Source organism: Schistocerca serialis, chromosome 2 (genome assembly GCF_023864345.2).
Source record: "Schistocerca serialis cubense isolate TAMUIC-IGC-003099 chromosome 2, iqSchSeri2.2, whole genome shotgun sequence".
NCBI classification, from domain to species: Eukaryota; Metazoa; Arthropoda; class Insecta; order Orthoptera; family Acrididae; genus Schistocerca; species Schistocerca serialis.
This window is the reverse complement of record NC_064639.1, coordinates 1,130,026,689-1,130,045,523: the sequence shown is the minus strand read 5'-3', so window position 1 is coordinate 1,130,045,523 and position 18,835 is coordinate 1,130,026,689. Positions and strand designations below refer to the sequence as shown.

General features: G+C 38.9%; 1 protein-coding gene across 1 annotated transcript in view; it reads left to right on the top strand.

Moving 5' to 3' along the window:
- LOC126458587 (E3 ubiquitin-protein ligase SMURF2) overlaps positions 1–18,835 on the top strand; it is a 174,825-nt gene that overhangs the window by 65,640 nt on the left and 90,350 nt on the right. The window contains exon 6 of the mRNA XM_050095725.1: positions 11,087–11,578. Within this exon, the coding sequence (XP_049951682.1) occupies positions 11,087–11,578 (492 nt within the window). The remainder of the gene's footprint in view (positions 1–11,086; positions 11,579–18,835) is intronic.

The window sequence follows — 18,835 nt, the reverse complement described above, 5'->3', positions numbered from 1 at the left end:
TTATTTTTGTTATAGGCAGTGATTCACTCCCAAATGTCATAGTCTGCACTGACATTGTTTTGTGGAACTTTGGTAGCGTTTCGTCTCTTACTTCAGTTCTGAATGTTTTACACATTGTTCTGTTAACACAATTAAATCTTTTAGCTTTCTTTTTGTATCTCCTTTTCTGTCATAAATTTGATAGTATTTCCTACGATATGGCACTAGTTTACTCTTTGTATTTTCTTATCGTTTGTTGCTATTTTGCTGGAAATTGGCTCCTAGATCTGAAAGCAAAGATACAAAATCCAACTAGAAGTTGGAAACAGCGTGAAACATGTCATCCTGCTAAATGACTTCCTTCCGTTACTCCATAATTCCAGATTTTTATGACTTCAGCACATTTTCATGTTGTGGGTACTTGCACCAGTGTTGAATGGTTTTGGAATTCCAGCTCACCCTGCAATTTCTGGAGCTCCTTTAGTGTTGTTTTGGTGCTGGCACGATTTGTGAGTGCTAGATTCAGTTCTGCAGTGACTTTTTGCAGCTGGTGTCACCTTATTTTCATCACTTTTCTTTTCAGTGACCATCTGTCATGATTACTCAGGACACACTTTTGTCCATGTTGTGACGTAGCGATGTTCTTCCACTTTCCCTGTATGCAGTATAAATCTTCAATACAATGTCTCTTGAAACACAAAGTACTTCAGCTATGTTGGTTAAGGAAGCACCAGCAATATGAACACCAACAAGTTGCCCAAGTTCAAATTCACATAGCTCCAACATCATGTTCTCACAAGCACAGAAAACACTGTTCTGACAATGATCGACACTTGCAACCCATAGAGGACATTGCACAGTTGCCATTCATGGTCAAATACAACAGCACAACTTGCAGGCTGGCTGGCATTTGCATTCATATTCGAACAAGTGTTTCTCATGATGTTTCCATATTTTTTTCCAACCCTTGTAGCTGAATGGTCACCTTTCCCATATTTTATGTTTCATTCTACCCAGGTCTTTCCATTGTTGTTAATTTCTATGCATTATTTAGTTAAGCAATTGGAATTATTTGCCCAGTCATTATTAGGGAACTGCTCATTGATACTGTGAATCAACACTGAATAGCAATGGAGACATTCTACACAGTGCAGTAACTGCTGTAGAAAAAGGAACACACACACACACACACACACACACACACACACACACACACACACACACACTCTTAAATAATACTCAATACTATGTTAGAGACTGCTGTAAAATTTAATTAAATTACCAAATATGCAGCAACCAGTCGCAAAATCATGTTTTATTTATTCACTTTTGCAAATCAATTTCAACTGATTAACCGCCATCATCAGTGTTTTCAACCAATATGTGCCCTGATGTGCACTGATGATGGCTGTTAATCAGTTGAAATCGATTTGCAAAAGTGAATAAATAAAACATGATTTTGCAGTTGGTTGCTGCATATTTGGTAATTTTGTGGTTTACGGTCGCTGCACAACTTGGGAACCACATGGAGCCCACCATTCAAAAATTTAATTACTGGAGCAAAGGAACTTTCTCAAGTGTTTTTGGTATTCTGTGATAGAAAGCTATAAGATATGTATTGAAATGGTAGTGTCTTTTAAATTTGTGTCTTCTATTGGTGTTTACTTATGATTTGACAGCTTGAAACTAGTTGTGAACTAATAAAATTATTACAGCAGAAGTGGAAAATGGCACCTATTTTTAATAAATTGCTGCCATATGTGCTATGAATAAAAATGAAGTTAGGGTGTTTAGTTGTCAGATAATGAGACTGGAAAGTTTTGTATGAACATAATCATTCTTGTTCTTTAATTACAACATTATGAAAAGGATAGATTGCCACTCGCCTCATAGAGGACTTCCTTAATACCTTGTTTATGTAATTTGCCTGTGGTGAAAGCAGCAGTCAATATCAGCAGCCTGTTATCATGTTAGCTGATGTCTTGGGATAACTGCAGCCTCCAGTGCTGTGATTACGAGCGGGTCCTCTCTCGTTCCAGTAGGCAGGGGCCGAGGTGGTCTAGTGTGGCTGGCCTATACTCAACTGCAAGAAAGCAATGCACAAGACTTTTTGGTAGTCGTTGCTGTGGTGTTGCACCATTAGCGGCCAGATTTCTTCTCCATCTGCGTAGAATTGCTCTCCCTCCTCCTGCACAGTGCCGACCTTCATACCTACATACCTTTTTCCCCCCATTTGGGTCACTAAAATTCTTTACCTTCCGCCTATTGACACTAGATAGAACAGACTGGTTTAAGACTCCCTCGAAAGGTGGAAAGAGTCTCAGTGTTGTGACCTGAGCTGAATTCTGGACAATTAAGAATGTGTGTTCAACCTATGTGGAGGGTGCAAGTGTCTTAGAGTGGGGTGTTAGCACCTTTTCCTCATTAACTCTTTAATCACTACTCATTCAGTGTCTACTAGCATTCACAGTTCTCTTTTTCTTTTTACCTTCCTGCATTCAGCTCCTCCTCCTTTGCTAATTTAGCATGCTGTTTTTCCTACTCTTAATTTTGGTTTATTTTTGTCCCAGTATGTAACAACACACTTCTTGCCTCTGTTTTGACTGTTCTTCCTTCATTTCCACCACAAATTTCATTTATATTGTACTTTTCTTACTGTTTGTAAAACGAGGAAAAAGCAATCACTTACCTGTAAGCGATTTGTGTGTGGAGCACAGAAATGGTGTTTGTCTTTGTGCTGCACATGTCAGTCCACTATAGAAGAGTGGTTGCCTTTCCCTTATTTTATGTATTGCTCCATCCAAAAATTTCTTACTGTTTATCCTTTCCGTCTGCCTCATGTTTATGATGAGTATTTCATAATTTTTGGGATTCCAAGCCTCAATCGGTAAAAATGAAACTTGTAGGATTGCTGTGTTGTTCGTCTGTCTGTCCAACTGTTAAAAAAAAAACCTTTCAACTTGACATATCAAGTTGAAACTTACACAATATGCTGAGGTTTATGGTCCCTTGGCTGTGTAAAAATCTGAAGCTTCTAAGTCAAAGCATTCAAAAGATATGGCCATTTATTTATGTCGTATATTTTGATATTTGCTCATTGAAATCTATAGGGTACTTCCCGTTGGCCTAGAATCAATCAAATTTGGCAAAAATGAAGGTTTCACAGTGCAACCAAAGGAAAAAAATATCCAAAAACTGTAATTATACCACACAAAAAAGTTTTTTGTCTTTTGTTTTCAAACTATCTCTCTGTTAAGATCCCTTTTTCTCAGGAACAACTACATGTATCAATTCGAAATTTATGTTACATACTAAAGTCTATGGTCCCTCAGCAGTATAATAATTGTTATCTTCTGAGTCAGTGCAGTCAGTTGGCATGGCCATTTATGTCGCATATTTTGATACTCAGTCACTCATCAAAACCCATAGGATACTTCCTGTTGATCTACAATAATGAAATTTGGTAAGAAGAAAGGTTTCACAGTAAAAAATTGTTAATTAGTAATTGTATAACATGGAAAAAAATATTTCTCTTGCCATTTGCTGTCTGACATCAAACTTGAAATTAATACAATCAGTAGTTTTGCATTCAGGCTGACTGCAACACTGTGATAAAAAATAATCACCAGTCAAGGAATGACTTTACTGCTCATATGAAGCATTGCAGAATTTATCCATCACCAGTTTTCTAGGAGCAATTACTGCATGTAGTTGTGGCATTTCAAGTTGTATGTGAGACAGACATTCATAGACTAGTTGGCGAATGTTCATTTCGTGTATAAATTAAAATGCTCCTAGAAATCTGTTGAAGGATAAATTCTGAAACACGTCATATTAGCAACAAAGTCACTCCTTCTCTGGTGATTGGCTTTTACCATTGCAACCCAGTCAACCTGAAAGGAGGATTACTGACGACTGTTATAATAATGGTTGCCTGCCTCCTGCATGACTTAATGTCACATTTATATTGTTGAAATTAAGACATTCTTGAAACTCTTGAAATCCACAGTTGGTCTCTTCATTCCTTGTTCCATCATTAGAGCTGTATAGGGTGCCTTAGTTTATCTGTTCCATCTGTATTTCCTGAACACTCCAGAATCACTACTACCTCAATTTAATTAGTAAATATGTTTGTTATTGATGGTAGATGTAATTAATACAGCAGTTCGAAAATGATTGTTGGCTTTCCTTAAATGTTAAAAAAACTGTGCAATTTTATTATGTAGAAATCAGTTTTATTACGTGAGCCTGTGTGTCTCTAACTTATCTCTAGTGGAGTTGTTGCCATCATTAATACACTTGTGTAATTGTTTCTCATATCACAGAATGTGTGTACCTTTTTATTGGGTACTACTATCAAATGATAAGGTTTCCTATTAGTAGTGTTCCCTCGTTCTGGGCTTTCTTTGTAATTCCATTTGCATTTGATACTGTACATTGTTTCATGTAAAACACACACTTTATCTTCTTGCTAACAACACTGCAGTGCAATATTTACCATCCTTCCAATAAGGTACAATTATGCACACTGATAACAATGAAAGCCAATACATACATACATACATACATACATACATACATACATACATAAATAATTGATGTTTAAATCAGTTGTTGTTAATTTCTGTGTTGTTGCTGATTACATTTAAGTATTTCCTAATAAAGAGTGTGCAACATGGGACCAAACAAAATATCAAAGAAAACGAATGACAAGTCAGTTCTCTGTTAGTTACGAATTCAGGTAGTTGTTATGGGCTCTTAGTGTTTCATTCCTTCTTGAAAAACAGTGGCATATCGAATTCCTAGGAATTTGCTGAGCGTTGACAGTTGATGTACAGCAAGAGAATAACACAGATATCTGTTGCAGCACTGTAAAGGTGATTAGAGATAAGTATTGACAAGGTGAGGCCAAACAATTTGTCAGTTATGGTAAGAATTTTTAGTTGAATTTGTTCTGTTCTTGACCACAATTCACTGCTGGACACAGGAATAGATTCTTTCCTTGACAGTTTAAAGAATGTGGGTTACATCAACTTACAAGAACATCACTCATATTTATATATAGTTGAATTCTAAAAATATTAAGAGCTATGTCCTTCCTTGAACCATCCTTCTCTATGACACGAACAGAGGCTTTCAAACACTGGATAAGTGAATGGAACAGGAAGAAACCCTAATAACTGATACAAATGGAATGTACTCTCTGCCATGCATTTTGTGATGGTTTGCAGAGTACGGATGTAGATGTAGATGTAGATGCAGAGGAGGAGGACAGATTATTGGGTCTTTGTGACCCAGCTGTTAAACACTACATACCGGTATCAAAAATGCAATGGTATCAGGTAACCAAGTATACCTTAAAAAAATTTTTGTGGTAATATTAACCAACATTTTAACAATGGTGTCTCCAGTCCTGTGCTGTAGTAATTGAAAGTTCACCAGTTTGAAAGAAAAGTTCAAGACGCAGTGCTTTTACATTGCTCAGTTACGAAAGAAATGGGAAGATTCCTCAATTGTTGTTGTTGTTGTTGTTGTTGTTGTTGTTGTTGTCTTCAGTCCTGAGACTGGTTTGATGCAGCTCTCCATGCTACTCTATCCTGTGCAAGCTGCTTCATCTCCCAGTAACTACTGCAACCTAAATCCTTCTGAATCTGCTTAGTGTATTCATCTCTTGGTCTCCCTCTACGATTTTTACCCTCCTTGCTGCCCTCCAATACTAAATTGGTGATCCCTTGATGCCTCAGAACATGTCCTACCAACCGATCCCTTCTTCTAGTCAAGTTGTGCCACAAACTTCTCTTCTCCCCAATCCTATTCAATACCTCCTCATTAGTTATGTGATCTACCCATCTAATCTTCAGCATTCTTCTGTAGCACCACATTTCAAAAGCTTCTATTCTCTTCTTGTCCAAACTATTTATCGTCCATGTTTCACTTCCATACATGGCTAACTCCATACAAATACTTTCAGAAACGACTTCCTGACATTTAAATCTATACTCGATGTTAACAAATTTCTCTTCTTCAGAAACGCTTTCCTTGCCATTGCCAGTCTACATTTTATATCCTCTCTACTTCAAACATCATCAGTTATTTTGCTCACCAAATAGCAAAACTACTTTACTACTTTAAATGTCTCATTTCCTAATCTGATTCCCTCAGCATCACCCGACTTAATTCGACTACATTCCATTATCCTCGTTTTACTTTTGTTGATGTTCATCTTATATCCTCCTTTCAAGACACTATCCATTCCATTCAACTGCTCTTCCAAGTCCTTTGCTGTCTCTGCCAGAATTACAATGTCATCAGCAAACCTCAAAGTTTTTATTTCTTGCCCATGGATTTTAATACCTACTCAGAATTTTTCTTTTGTTTCCTTCACTGCTTGCTCAATATACAGCTTGAATAACATTGGGGAGAGGCTACAACCCTGTCTCACTCCCTTCCCAATCACTGCTTCCCTTTCATGCCCCTCGACTCTTATAACTGCCATCTGGTTTCTGTACAAGTTGTAAATAGCCTTTCGCTTCCTGTATTTTACCCCTGCCACCTTCAGAATTTGAAAGAGAGTATTCCAGTCAACATTGTCAAAAGCTTTCTCTAAGTCTACAAATGCTAGAAACGTAGGTTTGCCTTTCCTTAATCTAGCTTCCAAGATAAGTCGTAGGGTCAGTATTGCCTCACGTGTTTCAATATTTCTACGGAATCCAAACTGATCTTCCCCGAGGTCGGCTTCTACTAGTTTTTCCATTCGTCTGTAAAGAATTCGTGTTAGTATTTTGCAGCCGTGACTTATTAAACTGATGGTTCGGTAATTTTCACATCTGTCAACACCTGCTTTCTTTGGCATTGGTAATACACTCCTGGAAATGGAAAAAAGAACACATTGACACCGGTGTGTCAGACCCACCATACTTGCTCCGGACACTGTGAGAGGGCTGTACAAGCAATGATCACACGCACGGCACAGCGGACACACCAGGAACCGCGGTGTTGGCCGTCGAATGGCGCTAGCTGCGCAGCATTTGTGCATCGCCGCCGTCAGTGTCAGCCAGTTTGCCGTGGCATACGGAGCTCCATCGCAGTCTTTAACACTGGTAGCATGCCGCGACAGCGTGGACGTGAACCGTATGTGCAGTTGACGGACTTCGAGCGAGGGCGTATAGTGGGCATGCGGGAGGCCGGGTGGACGTACCGCCGAATTGCTCAACACGTGGGGCGTGAGGTCTCCACAGTACATCGATGTTGTCGCCAGTGGTCGGCGGAAGGTGCACATGCCCGTCGACCTGGGACCGGACCGCAGCGACGCACGGATGCACGCCAAGACCGTAGGATCCTATGCAGTGCCGTAGGGGACCGCACCGCCACTTCCCAGCAAATTAGGGACACTGTTGCTCCTGGGGTATCGGCGAGGACCATTCGCAACCGTCTCCATGGAGCTGGGCTACGGTCCCGCACACCGTTAGGCCGTCTTCCGCTCACGCCCCAACATCGTGCAGCCCGCCTCCAGTGGTGTCGCAACAGGCGTGAATGGAGGGACGAATGGAGACGTGTCGTCTTCAGCGATGAGAGTCGCTTCTGCCTTGGTGCCAATGATGGTCGTATGCGTGTTTGGCGCCGTGCAGGTGAGCGCCACAATCAGGACTGCATGCGACCGAGTCACACAGGGCCAACACCCGGCATCATGGTGTGGGGAGCGATCCCCTACACTGGCCGTACACCACTGGTGATCGTCGAGGGGACACTGAATAGTGCACAGTACATCCAAACCGTCATCGAACCCATCGTTCTACCATTCCTAGACCGGCAAGGGAACTTGCTGTTCCAACAGGACAATGCACGTCCGCATGTATCCCGTGTCACCCAACGTGCTCTAGAAGGTGTAAGTCAACTACCCTGGCCAGCAAGATCTCCAGATCTGTCCCCCATTGAGCATGTTTGGGACTGGATGAAGCGTCGTCTCACACGGTCTGCACGTCCAGCACGAACGCTGGTCCAACTGAGGCGCCAGGTGGAAATGGCATGGCAAGCCGTTCCACAGGACTACATCCAGCATCTCTACGATCGTCTCCATGTGAGAATAGCAGCCTGCATTGCTGCGAAAGGTGGATATACACTGTACTAGTGCCGACATTGTGCATGCTCTGTTGCCTGTGTCTATGTGCCTGTGGTTCTGTCAGTGTGATCATGTGATGTATCTGACCCCAGGAATGTGTCAATAAAGTTTCCCCTTCCTGGGACAATGAATTCACGGTGTTCTTATTTCAATTTCCAGGAGTGTATAATATATTCTTCTTGAAGTCTGAGGGTACTTCGCCTGTCTCATATATCTTGCTCACCAGATGGTAGAGTTTTGTCAGGACTGGCTCTCCCAAGGCCGTCAATAGTTCTAATGGAATGTTGTCTACTCCCGGGGCCTTGTTTCGACTCAGGTCTCTCAGGGCTCTGTCAAACTCATCACGCAGTATCATATCTCCCATTTCATCTTCATCTACATCCTCTTCCATTTCCATAATATTGTCCTCAAGTACATCGCCCTTGTATAGACCCTCTATATACTCCTTCCACCTTTCTGCTTTCCCTTCTTTACTTAGAACTGGGTTTCCAACTGAGCTCTTGATATTCGTACAAGTGGTTCTCTTTCCTGCAAAGGTCTCTTTAATTTTCCTGTAGGCAGTATGTATCTTACCCCTGGTGAGACAAGCCTCTACATCCTTACATTTGGCCTCTAGCCATCCCTGCTTAGCCATTTTGCACTTCCTGTCGATCTCATTTTTGAGACGTTTGTATTCCTTTTTGCCTGCTTCATTTACCACATTTTTATATTTTCTCCTCTGATCAATTAAGTTCACTATTTCTTCTGTTACCCAAGGATTTCTACTAGCCCTCGTCTTTTTACCTACTTTATCCTCTGCTGCCTTCACTACTTCATCCCTCAAAGCTACCCATTCTTCTTCTACTGTATTTACTTCCCCCATTCGTGTCAATTGTTCCCTTATGCTCTCCTTGAAACTCTGTAGAACCTCTGGTTCTTTCAGTTTATCCAGGTCCCATCTCCTCAAATTGCCACCTTTTTGCAGTTTCTTCAGTATTAATCTACAGTTCATAACCAATAGATTGTGGTCAGAGTCCACATCTGCCCCTGGAAATGTCTTACAATTTAAAACCTGGTTCCTAAATCTCTGTCTTACCATTATACAGGGTGATTCAAAAAGAATACCACAACTTTAAAATGTGTATTTAATGAAAGAAACATAATATAACCTTCTGTTATACATCATTACAAAGAGTATTTAAAAAGGTTTTTTTTTTTTTCACTCAAAAACAAGTTCAGAGATGTTCAATATGGCCCCCTCCAGACACACGAGCAATATCAACCCGATACTCCAACTCGTTCCACACTCTCTGTAGCATATCAGGCGTAACAGTTTGGATAGCTGCTGTTATTTCTCATTTCAAATCATCAATGGTGGCTGGGAGAGGTGGCCGAAACAACATATCCTTAACATACCCCCACAAGAAAAAATCGCAGGGGGTAAGATCAGGGCTTCTTGGAGGCCAGTGATGACGTGCTCTGTCAGGGGCTGCCTGGTGGCCGATCCATCGCCTCGGGTAGTTGACATTCAGGTAGTTACGGACAGATAAGTGCCAATGTGGTGGTGCTCCATCCTGCTGAAATATGAATTGTTGTGCTTCTTGTTCGAGCTGAGGGAACAGCCAATTCTCTAACATCTACAGATACTGTAGTCCAGTCACAGTAGCACCTTCGAAGAAAAAGGGACCAAAAACTTTATTGGCTGAAATGGCAACCAAATGTACAACTAAATGAAACTTTATAGCTCCCTTAATTCGCCGACAGATAGTGCTTAGCTCTGCCTTTTGTCGTTGCAGAGTTTTAAATTCCTAAAGTTGTGGTATTCTTTTTGAATCACCCTGTATAATCTATCTGAAACCTGTCAGTATCTCCAGGCTTCTTCCATGTATACAACCTTCTTTCATGATTCTTGAACCAAGTGTTAGCTATGATTAAGTTGCGCGCTGCGCAAAATTCTACCAGGCGGCTTCCTCTTTCATTTCTTCCCCCCAATCCGTATTCACCTAATACGTTTCCTTCTCTTCCTTTTCCTACTACCGAATTCCAGTCACCCGTGTCTATTAAATTTTCGTCTCCCTTCACTATCTGAATAATTTCTTTTATTTCATCATACATTTCTTCAATTTCTTCGTCATCTGCAGAGCTAGTTGGCATATAAACTTGTACTACTGTAGTAGGCGGAGGCTTCGTGTCCATCTTGGCCACAATAATGCGTTCACTATGCTGCTCAATTGTAGTACAGTAAAATGCTCTCCACTTGTCACGTAATTTGCACAGTAATGCCAGCAATGTCAGTTGAGCAGTAATCTTCTATTGTAGAGGACAAATAACACATCAACAGTATACAAATTGATGAAACATGAGCTGTTGATATCCATGAAACATGAACTGTTGATACCTAGTGTGTTATACTAAATATGTGGAACAGAGCCATACATTAAGGAAAGCAGCTTATAATGTGTAATACAGAGGTTGTGTGTTCATTTACTGTACATTGGAAGGAATTTTAAAAATTTGTTGCTGATTTTGTGTGTCTGCTTCATTTATGCATCCTGTATTTACGAAACATAGAGCTTGGAAGCATGTAAAAAAAAAAAAAAAGTTTTACAGTGTAAATTTTGCATTGTTTAGTATATACTTCACCTCTACAAAAGCTGTCCCTTTGCTATTAAAGTTTTTTGCTGAAGTGAAGATATCACTTCAAAGTGCTCAATAAGTGTGTGTGTGTGTGTGTGTGTGTGTGTGTAGAGCTACATAGCGTATTGTAGAAGATGGTGGCAACCTTTTGTGATGGAAAATGTTGCTAATGCAGGTTTTGTATGATAACATTATGAGAATTTTAATTTAGTTTGTGTCTAATCTGCAGTAAATCATGAAATAGAGTTGCAGATACCATAAATTTATTGTTTCTGTGTTCAATCTTTTATTTAAGATTTAAATAATGATTATATTAATGTTTTTCTTTTATTTAGGACTAGTGGTTACTAATGCCATTTTCCTTCCTCATAGGCCGCAATATACAAGTATTATTCCGAGACATGTCCTTTCAAGACCTTCGCGTGAGAATGGTCCTGTTGGCTCAAACGTTACACAGCCTACTTCTCCAACAAGTGGATTAGCCCATCCAAATTCTTCAAGTGATGGTGGGTCTGTCAGCCCAGATGTTACACAGCCTACTTCTCCAACAAGTGGATTAGCCCATCTAAATTCTTCAACTGAGGGTGGACCCGTCAGCCCAGATGTTACGCAGCCAGCTTCTCCAATAAGTGGATTAGTCCATCTAAATACTTCAAGTTCCAATACCAGTTCACCTATTACTGGTACCGTTGAACAACAATTGTCAGCAGGATCCAATTCTGGCAGTCCAGTAAACCAGACACCAAGCCAGAATCAATCAGGGAACAGGGAGCAGAATGGCATCTTCCCTCTTCGAGGAACTGCTGCATCACGCAGGCCATTGGTTCCAGCAATAACAGGCTTTCAACCAAACAAAACAGTGAGGTATTTCACATTTTGATCTGTGTGTGTTATGAAGTTCATTATCTCTACATACGTCACCTCCACTTATTAATGAAATATATGGGTGTACTTGGTAGTTAAAAGAAAACTTCATAGTGCTTATCCAAGACACATGGAATGAATACATGAAATTGAGCCAAATTTTAGATTTGATCTTTAATTTCAGATAGTTTTACCAGGTGAATTAAAGGATTCTTTGTCACTTCTAATAAATCACCATGCACTATAATTAATGAGTCATTGTTGCACAAATGACACGCAGTCATGTTCTGGGTACACAACAGAAGACAATGTTACCAATTTTTGTAATGTTCCTTCTTCTCTCCTTGTCACAAAATGCGACTACTACTATTACTACCAGACTTATTCCTACTACTGTTGCTGCTGCTGCTGCTGCTTTCCTGATAATGTGCAAAACAAAACACACTATCTTATTCTGCAATGTACTTACACCACAGTAGATGAAGGGAGCATCTTAATGGTGATCACAGTTCTTCTTCCACCACTATTAAGTATAGAATGTAATCTCAGAGTTAAGGTCAAGTAACTAATATGTGCTATCTTTTTTAAAATTATAAATACGCAGTGTGATTGTGTTATTTGGATGTTGCATGAGTGGCAATGGAAGTTGGATGAGTGGCAATAGATATTACAAAATATACAAGTAATAATGAATGCTATATTTAACATAACTGTGTGTGTGTGTGTGTGTGTGTGTGTGTGTGTGTACTATGCCATTAACTTAATAATTAGGTATATGGTGATAAGATTTTGATACAGGATCTCTGGCCAGGGTTTATCTTCGGGCGCACAGGGTGTGAAGTTTTTAGCACTGCTGATAGAAGCATACAAAAGAACACAAAATTATGCAAACTCTCCACTTCAGGGAGGGAAGAGGGATATGGGTTGAGGAAGGTTGAAAAGGAGGGGAGGTCACGCAGACCCCACGATGAGAGGGACTCGTCTGTTAAGAATATGGTGGCGAGCACTTTATGAGCAATAAAAATTATGTTGGAGCTACATATCGTTGTAAATTTTATTGAAACATCATTAATCTGAGTAGCAGAAATTATTCTGATTTTGCACAACCCTTTATCAAGAAATTTCCTGAAACCATAGACATTTTATATTTTACAGTTTGTTACACATACAGACTTGTTTAGGCCAGTAGGAAAGAAATTCTAGCTTTTATAATTTTTGTATGTCACTTTTTTTATCTCACTAAAATTGTAGAGGAGAGTGAGGAAGACATTCAGTTGTCATTGAGAGTTACAAATTTAACTTATGAAAGTTTTCTTGGTATTATTTTCTTATATTAACTTAATTTTAACACTAATACAGAGGTGTTTTAATATAAATAACTTTCTCTTACATGCAAGAAGTGAAATACATGAGCAAGTTCGAAAGCAGAAGAGTGCACCTTCTGTGCGTATGGATGATACCCTGCTGTTTGTTACAAATTATATCAATAAAATTTCAGTTTTAAATCAACTCACCATTAGGCAACTCTGCAAATAAAACATTTATATTTACATTTGACCATAGCAACACAAAAAATGTTTTGAACTTGTGATTAACTCCAGGGGAAAAAAAGAAAACACATAGCGGAAGATATAACAGACCTTCAGATTCTCTCAACTTCAATTACAGGTGTCAGTAACATTGAAATCTTCATGGGTGAAATTAATAACTTGATAGTTTCATCCATCTACAAACCTCCAAAGAAAGATATTTGTTTCAGTCCTCCTCCTGATTTCTACAATCAGAAAACTTTGTTGTCGTGGTTTCAACAGCCACAGTGTTGTCAGGGATACCCTGAAGATGATGTAAATGGAGAGGCCCTTCTAGAATGGGTGAACATAATAAGCGTCACTTATCCGATACAGTAATCTACCCTCATCCTTCAACAGTGGCGAATGACAATTTGGTTACAATTCTGACTGTATTTTTGCTAGTGAAAACCTGTCCCAACAAAGCATCAAATCAGTTTACCAATTCCACATACACAACACCATCCAATAATGTGCCAGTTAGTATCACCAGTCAGACTACAAACTGTGTATTTCAAGTGAAGATGAAATTTCAAAAAAGCAAATTAAAAAAAGAGGTCATAATTATGTTAGATGAGAGGATCTAAACAATTCAGCCTGTTTCAGAATTGTATGAAGAAAGAGTGAACACTGTCAGGTTCTGCTATTATAAACCTGTTTGTAGAGGCTGTGGAAACATATCCATACATACATACATACAGGGACTTACTCCAGAAACATGCATTGTGTTCAATGTATATAAAGATAATTTTGAAATGAACCTATTTAGTGCTGAAACCATTGCAAGTGGTTATCATGTCATTTCCCTAATTTCTGAGTCAAACGCACCCGGTGGATTAAGTTAATGGAGGAGGTAAACATGGGAAGAAATAGCCACAAGGCTTGAAAAACTACCAAAACGCCTCAGCAATGATGCTTCTGAGACTCAAGTGCTCTGCAACATATCTGCAACCCAGCAAATGAGTTCATTGAAAGCAGCAAACCAAGGAAAACTGTAGACAAATCAAAGTAAAAAACTGAAACATAACAATAGCATCCTGCATGATCCTTTAATCATGAAAGATCTTTAATATAGCACTTAACAAATATAAACATGTCAAAGCAGCAGGCCTAGATGACATCTGTATTGAACAGTTCAAAAGATTTGGTACCATCAGCAAACAGTGGTGCTTTAATTTACTAAATAACTGCATAGTCAGCTGTAAAATTCCAGAACTATGGAGAAATGCTGGAGTCACTGTAGTTTGGAAGTATGATAAAGATGCAAATGATTCAAAAACCTACAGACCAGCCTCCTTGTTACGTCACACACACCAAATGCTCGAGTGAATGATGTTAGACAAGCTGTCCAAAATAATAGAACCAGTACTTATACTGGAACAAGCAGGTTTCCAACAAGGGAAAAGCTGCACCTCTCAAATGTTACACCTAATGCAGTATACTGAAGATGGCTTTGAAAACAGTAAAATCATGGGTGTAGGTTTCATTGATCTGATGGCAGCATATGACACAGTTAACCACTGCTTATTGTTAAAGAATCTCTGTGAAATAACAAAGAATTATAAACTGACTCAGATATTAGAATGCCTACTATATAATAACAGATTTTTTTGTTGACTACAATGTGAGAGAAATAGGCGGAAGAACCACAAAGATGGCCTCCCATACAGAAGCGCCTGAGCAGCCATCCTCTTTAACATCTACACCAATAGCAAACTCTGGCCAGATGACCTGGGAAGAACCCAATTAGAACACAGCACCACACCCAAATATTTAGGAGTCAACCTTGATTGAACATGCACTCACAGAAATCAATGTTTGAACACCAAAAGGAAGGTATCGGCAAGAAATAACATACTCTGGAAACTAGCTGGTACAACTTTGGAAAAACAGCCTCATGTTCTGAGAACATCAACCTTAGCACTCTGTCACTCTGCTGCAAAATTTGCCTGCCCTGTGTGACACAGTTCCGGTCATGCTAGGCAGGTTGAAGTTGCCCTAATTGAGACTTGTAGAATCACCACAGCCTGCCTGAGATCAAATCAGTTCTGCTGTGACTCCACCATCCGCTAGAAAGAAATAAAGCAATAAATCTAAAGACCCATTTCTATGTATGGGTATTCACCAGGAGCTTCCCAAGTCCAATCAAAACAAAGAATCTTCCACGCTACAGAAGCCATCATTGAACAACCTTCTGCATTTGCACTAAGTTCCTGGCACAACCGACACAGAATGGATGGTGCCATCTGAGAACTTACCTTCTGGTCATGAAGAAAGCTGGGCAACATGGAAAACACTCCACAAACTGGTCCCTTGTCAGGAAAAACATATTCATAACCAGGGTGTTTATGTTGAGAAATAAATAAGTAGACTTGAAGAATAAAGACATAAAATGTTATTGATGTTTGTTTTGTTTTTTTTTTAAAAAAAAAAAAAAAAAAAAAAAAAAAAAAAAAAAAAAAACTTTGAGTTCTCACATAAAAGATTCTGGGCCATTACTTTTTAGCACACCTGATAAAATATGTGTTACTATGTAATATCTGTTTATAGAAAAAAGTTAACGCTAGTTGTACCAGGTTGAAATGATCTATGCATTATTTTGATTATATGACGTATGTTTTCTGACATGATTAAATAAATGAAAATACTCCGAATTATCAAATCACCTTAGACATAAGTACACAAAAGCCTTTGCCTGTTACAGACCATCAGTTATCTGAAACAAAACAGCAAGCACAAAAACTGACATTCAATTTTTCCCAATTTGAAATATTCATAGCTTAATTATTGTTTTTTTCCCCTCAAATTTTAGACACACACATCAGAGCAATTGCATATCTCTTACTTCATGAATTCCCTAATGATTTCGGTAATGGAATGTACCATTTGTGTAGTTCCAGGTACCATTCCATGTTCAGAATCTGTTAATTCCCATTGTGCGGCCATAATCGTGTCAGAAACCTTTTCACATAAGTCATCTGAGTACAAATGACAGCTCCGCCAGTGCACTGCCATTTTATACCTCATGTATGCAATACTGTCGCCATCAGTATATGTGCATATTGCTGTCCTGTGATTTTTGTCACTTTTTTCCTCTTGTTACTAGTAGCCCTCTCACCTTTTGTTTTAATGATAGTTGCATGTTTCTATTGATCGATACAGAAGTTTTATTCTGTAAAAGTCATCCAGTACTTTGTTCTGAAGCTGAGCTACCAAACTTTCTATTTGTAGCTCACTGTTCATATCACATTTTATCCCTCCTTGTACATTTCCTCCTTCCCTCTCCCATCTCTGTCTCCTCATTTTCTCCTTATTTTTTGCTGTCCTATTTTATGTCTGCTGCTCACATCCACATGTGCAATCTTATTAGTCTCACCATATTGAGTATAGTACCACCTTTAATTGCACACCTGTGTATACACCAGTTGTAGGATATATTTTCATAGGAGAAGTTCTTTTTTACATATATCTAATAATGTTAGTTCTTGTTTTTAATTCATGTTTACTTATGCATTGAGAAATGAATATTTAGAAAAAAAGTCTGTAACACACTTTTGATATCAAATATGAGGTGTGACCAAAAAGTAATGGGAAGTTTTGTTTTTCTTAACAAGAATCTTCATTCATTCCCCAACATCAACTTTATCCTCTTCAAAGTAATCTGCATCATATAAAACATACTTGTGCCAGTGATTTTTCCAATCTTGGAAGCACTTCTGACATTAACTTTTCATTATGGTGTTCAGTTCCTTCAGCGATTCCGTTTCATCTCATTGATGGTGGCAAAATGAATGCCCTTTCACGTTTCTCGTCAGCCTTGGGAATAGAAAAGTGTCACAGGGGACCATGTGCGGTGAATACTGTGGCTGAGGCAACATAACATTTGTGTTTTTTGCCAATCAGTCATGAACAAGCATTGTGGTGTGAGCAGGAACAATATAGTGAAGCAATTTCCTCTAGTGCTTTTGCCACAATTCTGGTAATTTTCTTTGGATTGCTTCACACAGATAGTGTGTAAGTTCCAAGTATCATTCCTCATTGACCTTATGACCATAAGGCAATAATTCATGGTGCTCTATCCATTATAATCAAAGAAAACATTGAGAAAAACCTTTACATGTGATTGAACTTGGCGAATTTCGGTCTCTTCAGGCAGTTTCCATTGGGACAGTTGATCCTTGATTTCTACTTCTTGCCAGTATATCCATCAGGAATAGATGTGCTAGAGTCGCCAGGGCAGTCATCTTCGGCTTCTTCTCGACTCTCTGTGAAATGTTTATACCACTTGTTAACACTTCTCTTAATCGTAGCAGATTTGCCCAAAGCCACAGTCAACATTTCAGATATGGTGCTGTACTTTATTCCATTTTTCCAGCAAAACTTGATTCAAATTCTCTGATCCATCTTTTTTGAAAGTAAAAATTCCCCAAGCACTTGAAAACACACATGATCTGTTCAACTGTTGACAATAAATTAGATATTCAAAACAACTGAAAATGCAAATATACATCAAGAACACGTGTATGAACAATTTTTTTATTGGATATATAAAACGTGGAAAATTCAAACAATTCCAATACTTTTTGATCATACCTTGTACTCTGTATTGGTTATGCAATTGGAGTAATGGAAATCTTTCTGGATATTGTTTTGTCTAAAAATACATCTTTTGAAGAAACAATATATGCTTATGTATTGTATTTTCTTCAGAAGTTTGGTGTAATCCTTATGAGCAGTAGAATCATAGGTACAGAAATAGTTTTAAAAGGCATGTAGAGTAAAGTTGTGCATGAAGCTACTTCTAGCAGTGTTGACAGGAGGTTTGTTCCTTCATTTTTCAGCAATAAATGACTTGCTAGGAACATACATTGACAAGCTTATCGTTCCAGTGGGTGCAACTATAAAGTCATGCTTGCATACACACATCATAAGATTATCCATCACTGACTGTGTGGTGATCGCAGCACATATTAGAGCCATTCATGCACCCAATGTCTCCATGGTAATCTAGAAACATTTGGTGGAAGTTGGACTACATCAAGGTTACTGCTTGCCAAACTTCCTCTCACATGACATCAATGCGCAATGCACCTTTGATGGTGTAGGAAAAGATGCAGCTAAGATTAATGGTACAAACTTGTGCTTGATGATAGAAGATTCTGCCTTCACATCAGTGATGGGTGTTTGAGAGTGTATTATGTACTTGAGGAGTGGAAACTAGTGGTCTACAGCCGGCAACGACCTTACAAAACCATCTGGAAAACTGCAGGACGTGTCCTTATCATCTAAATTTTTCTGTTGCCCATCTTACGAAATGAGAGGTGTTCTTCCAGCAACACAGTACCCAAGCACACGCCTTTTCTATTACCCAATGTGATCTCCTAAGATGTTCATCCATCCCCCTGATGTGCCCAGTTTTCAGATATATCCCCCATTGAGAAGTTGAAATGGTTTTGAACATTATCTCCCAAGATAAATATCTAACATTGCTATGATCCTTCTGGCATGTAATTGCATGACTGCAGTGCTGCTAAAGATGTTAGAAAAGATACTGATATCCTTGTCAAAAACCATTTGTCCACACAGATAGCAACCTAGGTCTATGAACCTCTACAGTGAATGACCTGTGTAATCTGTGAATAAAAACTTGTTCATCTGGGAGCATTTTTCTTTAATATATTTCTTAGAG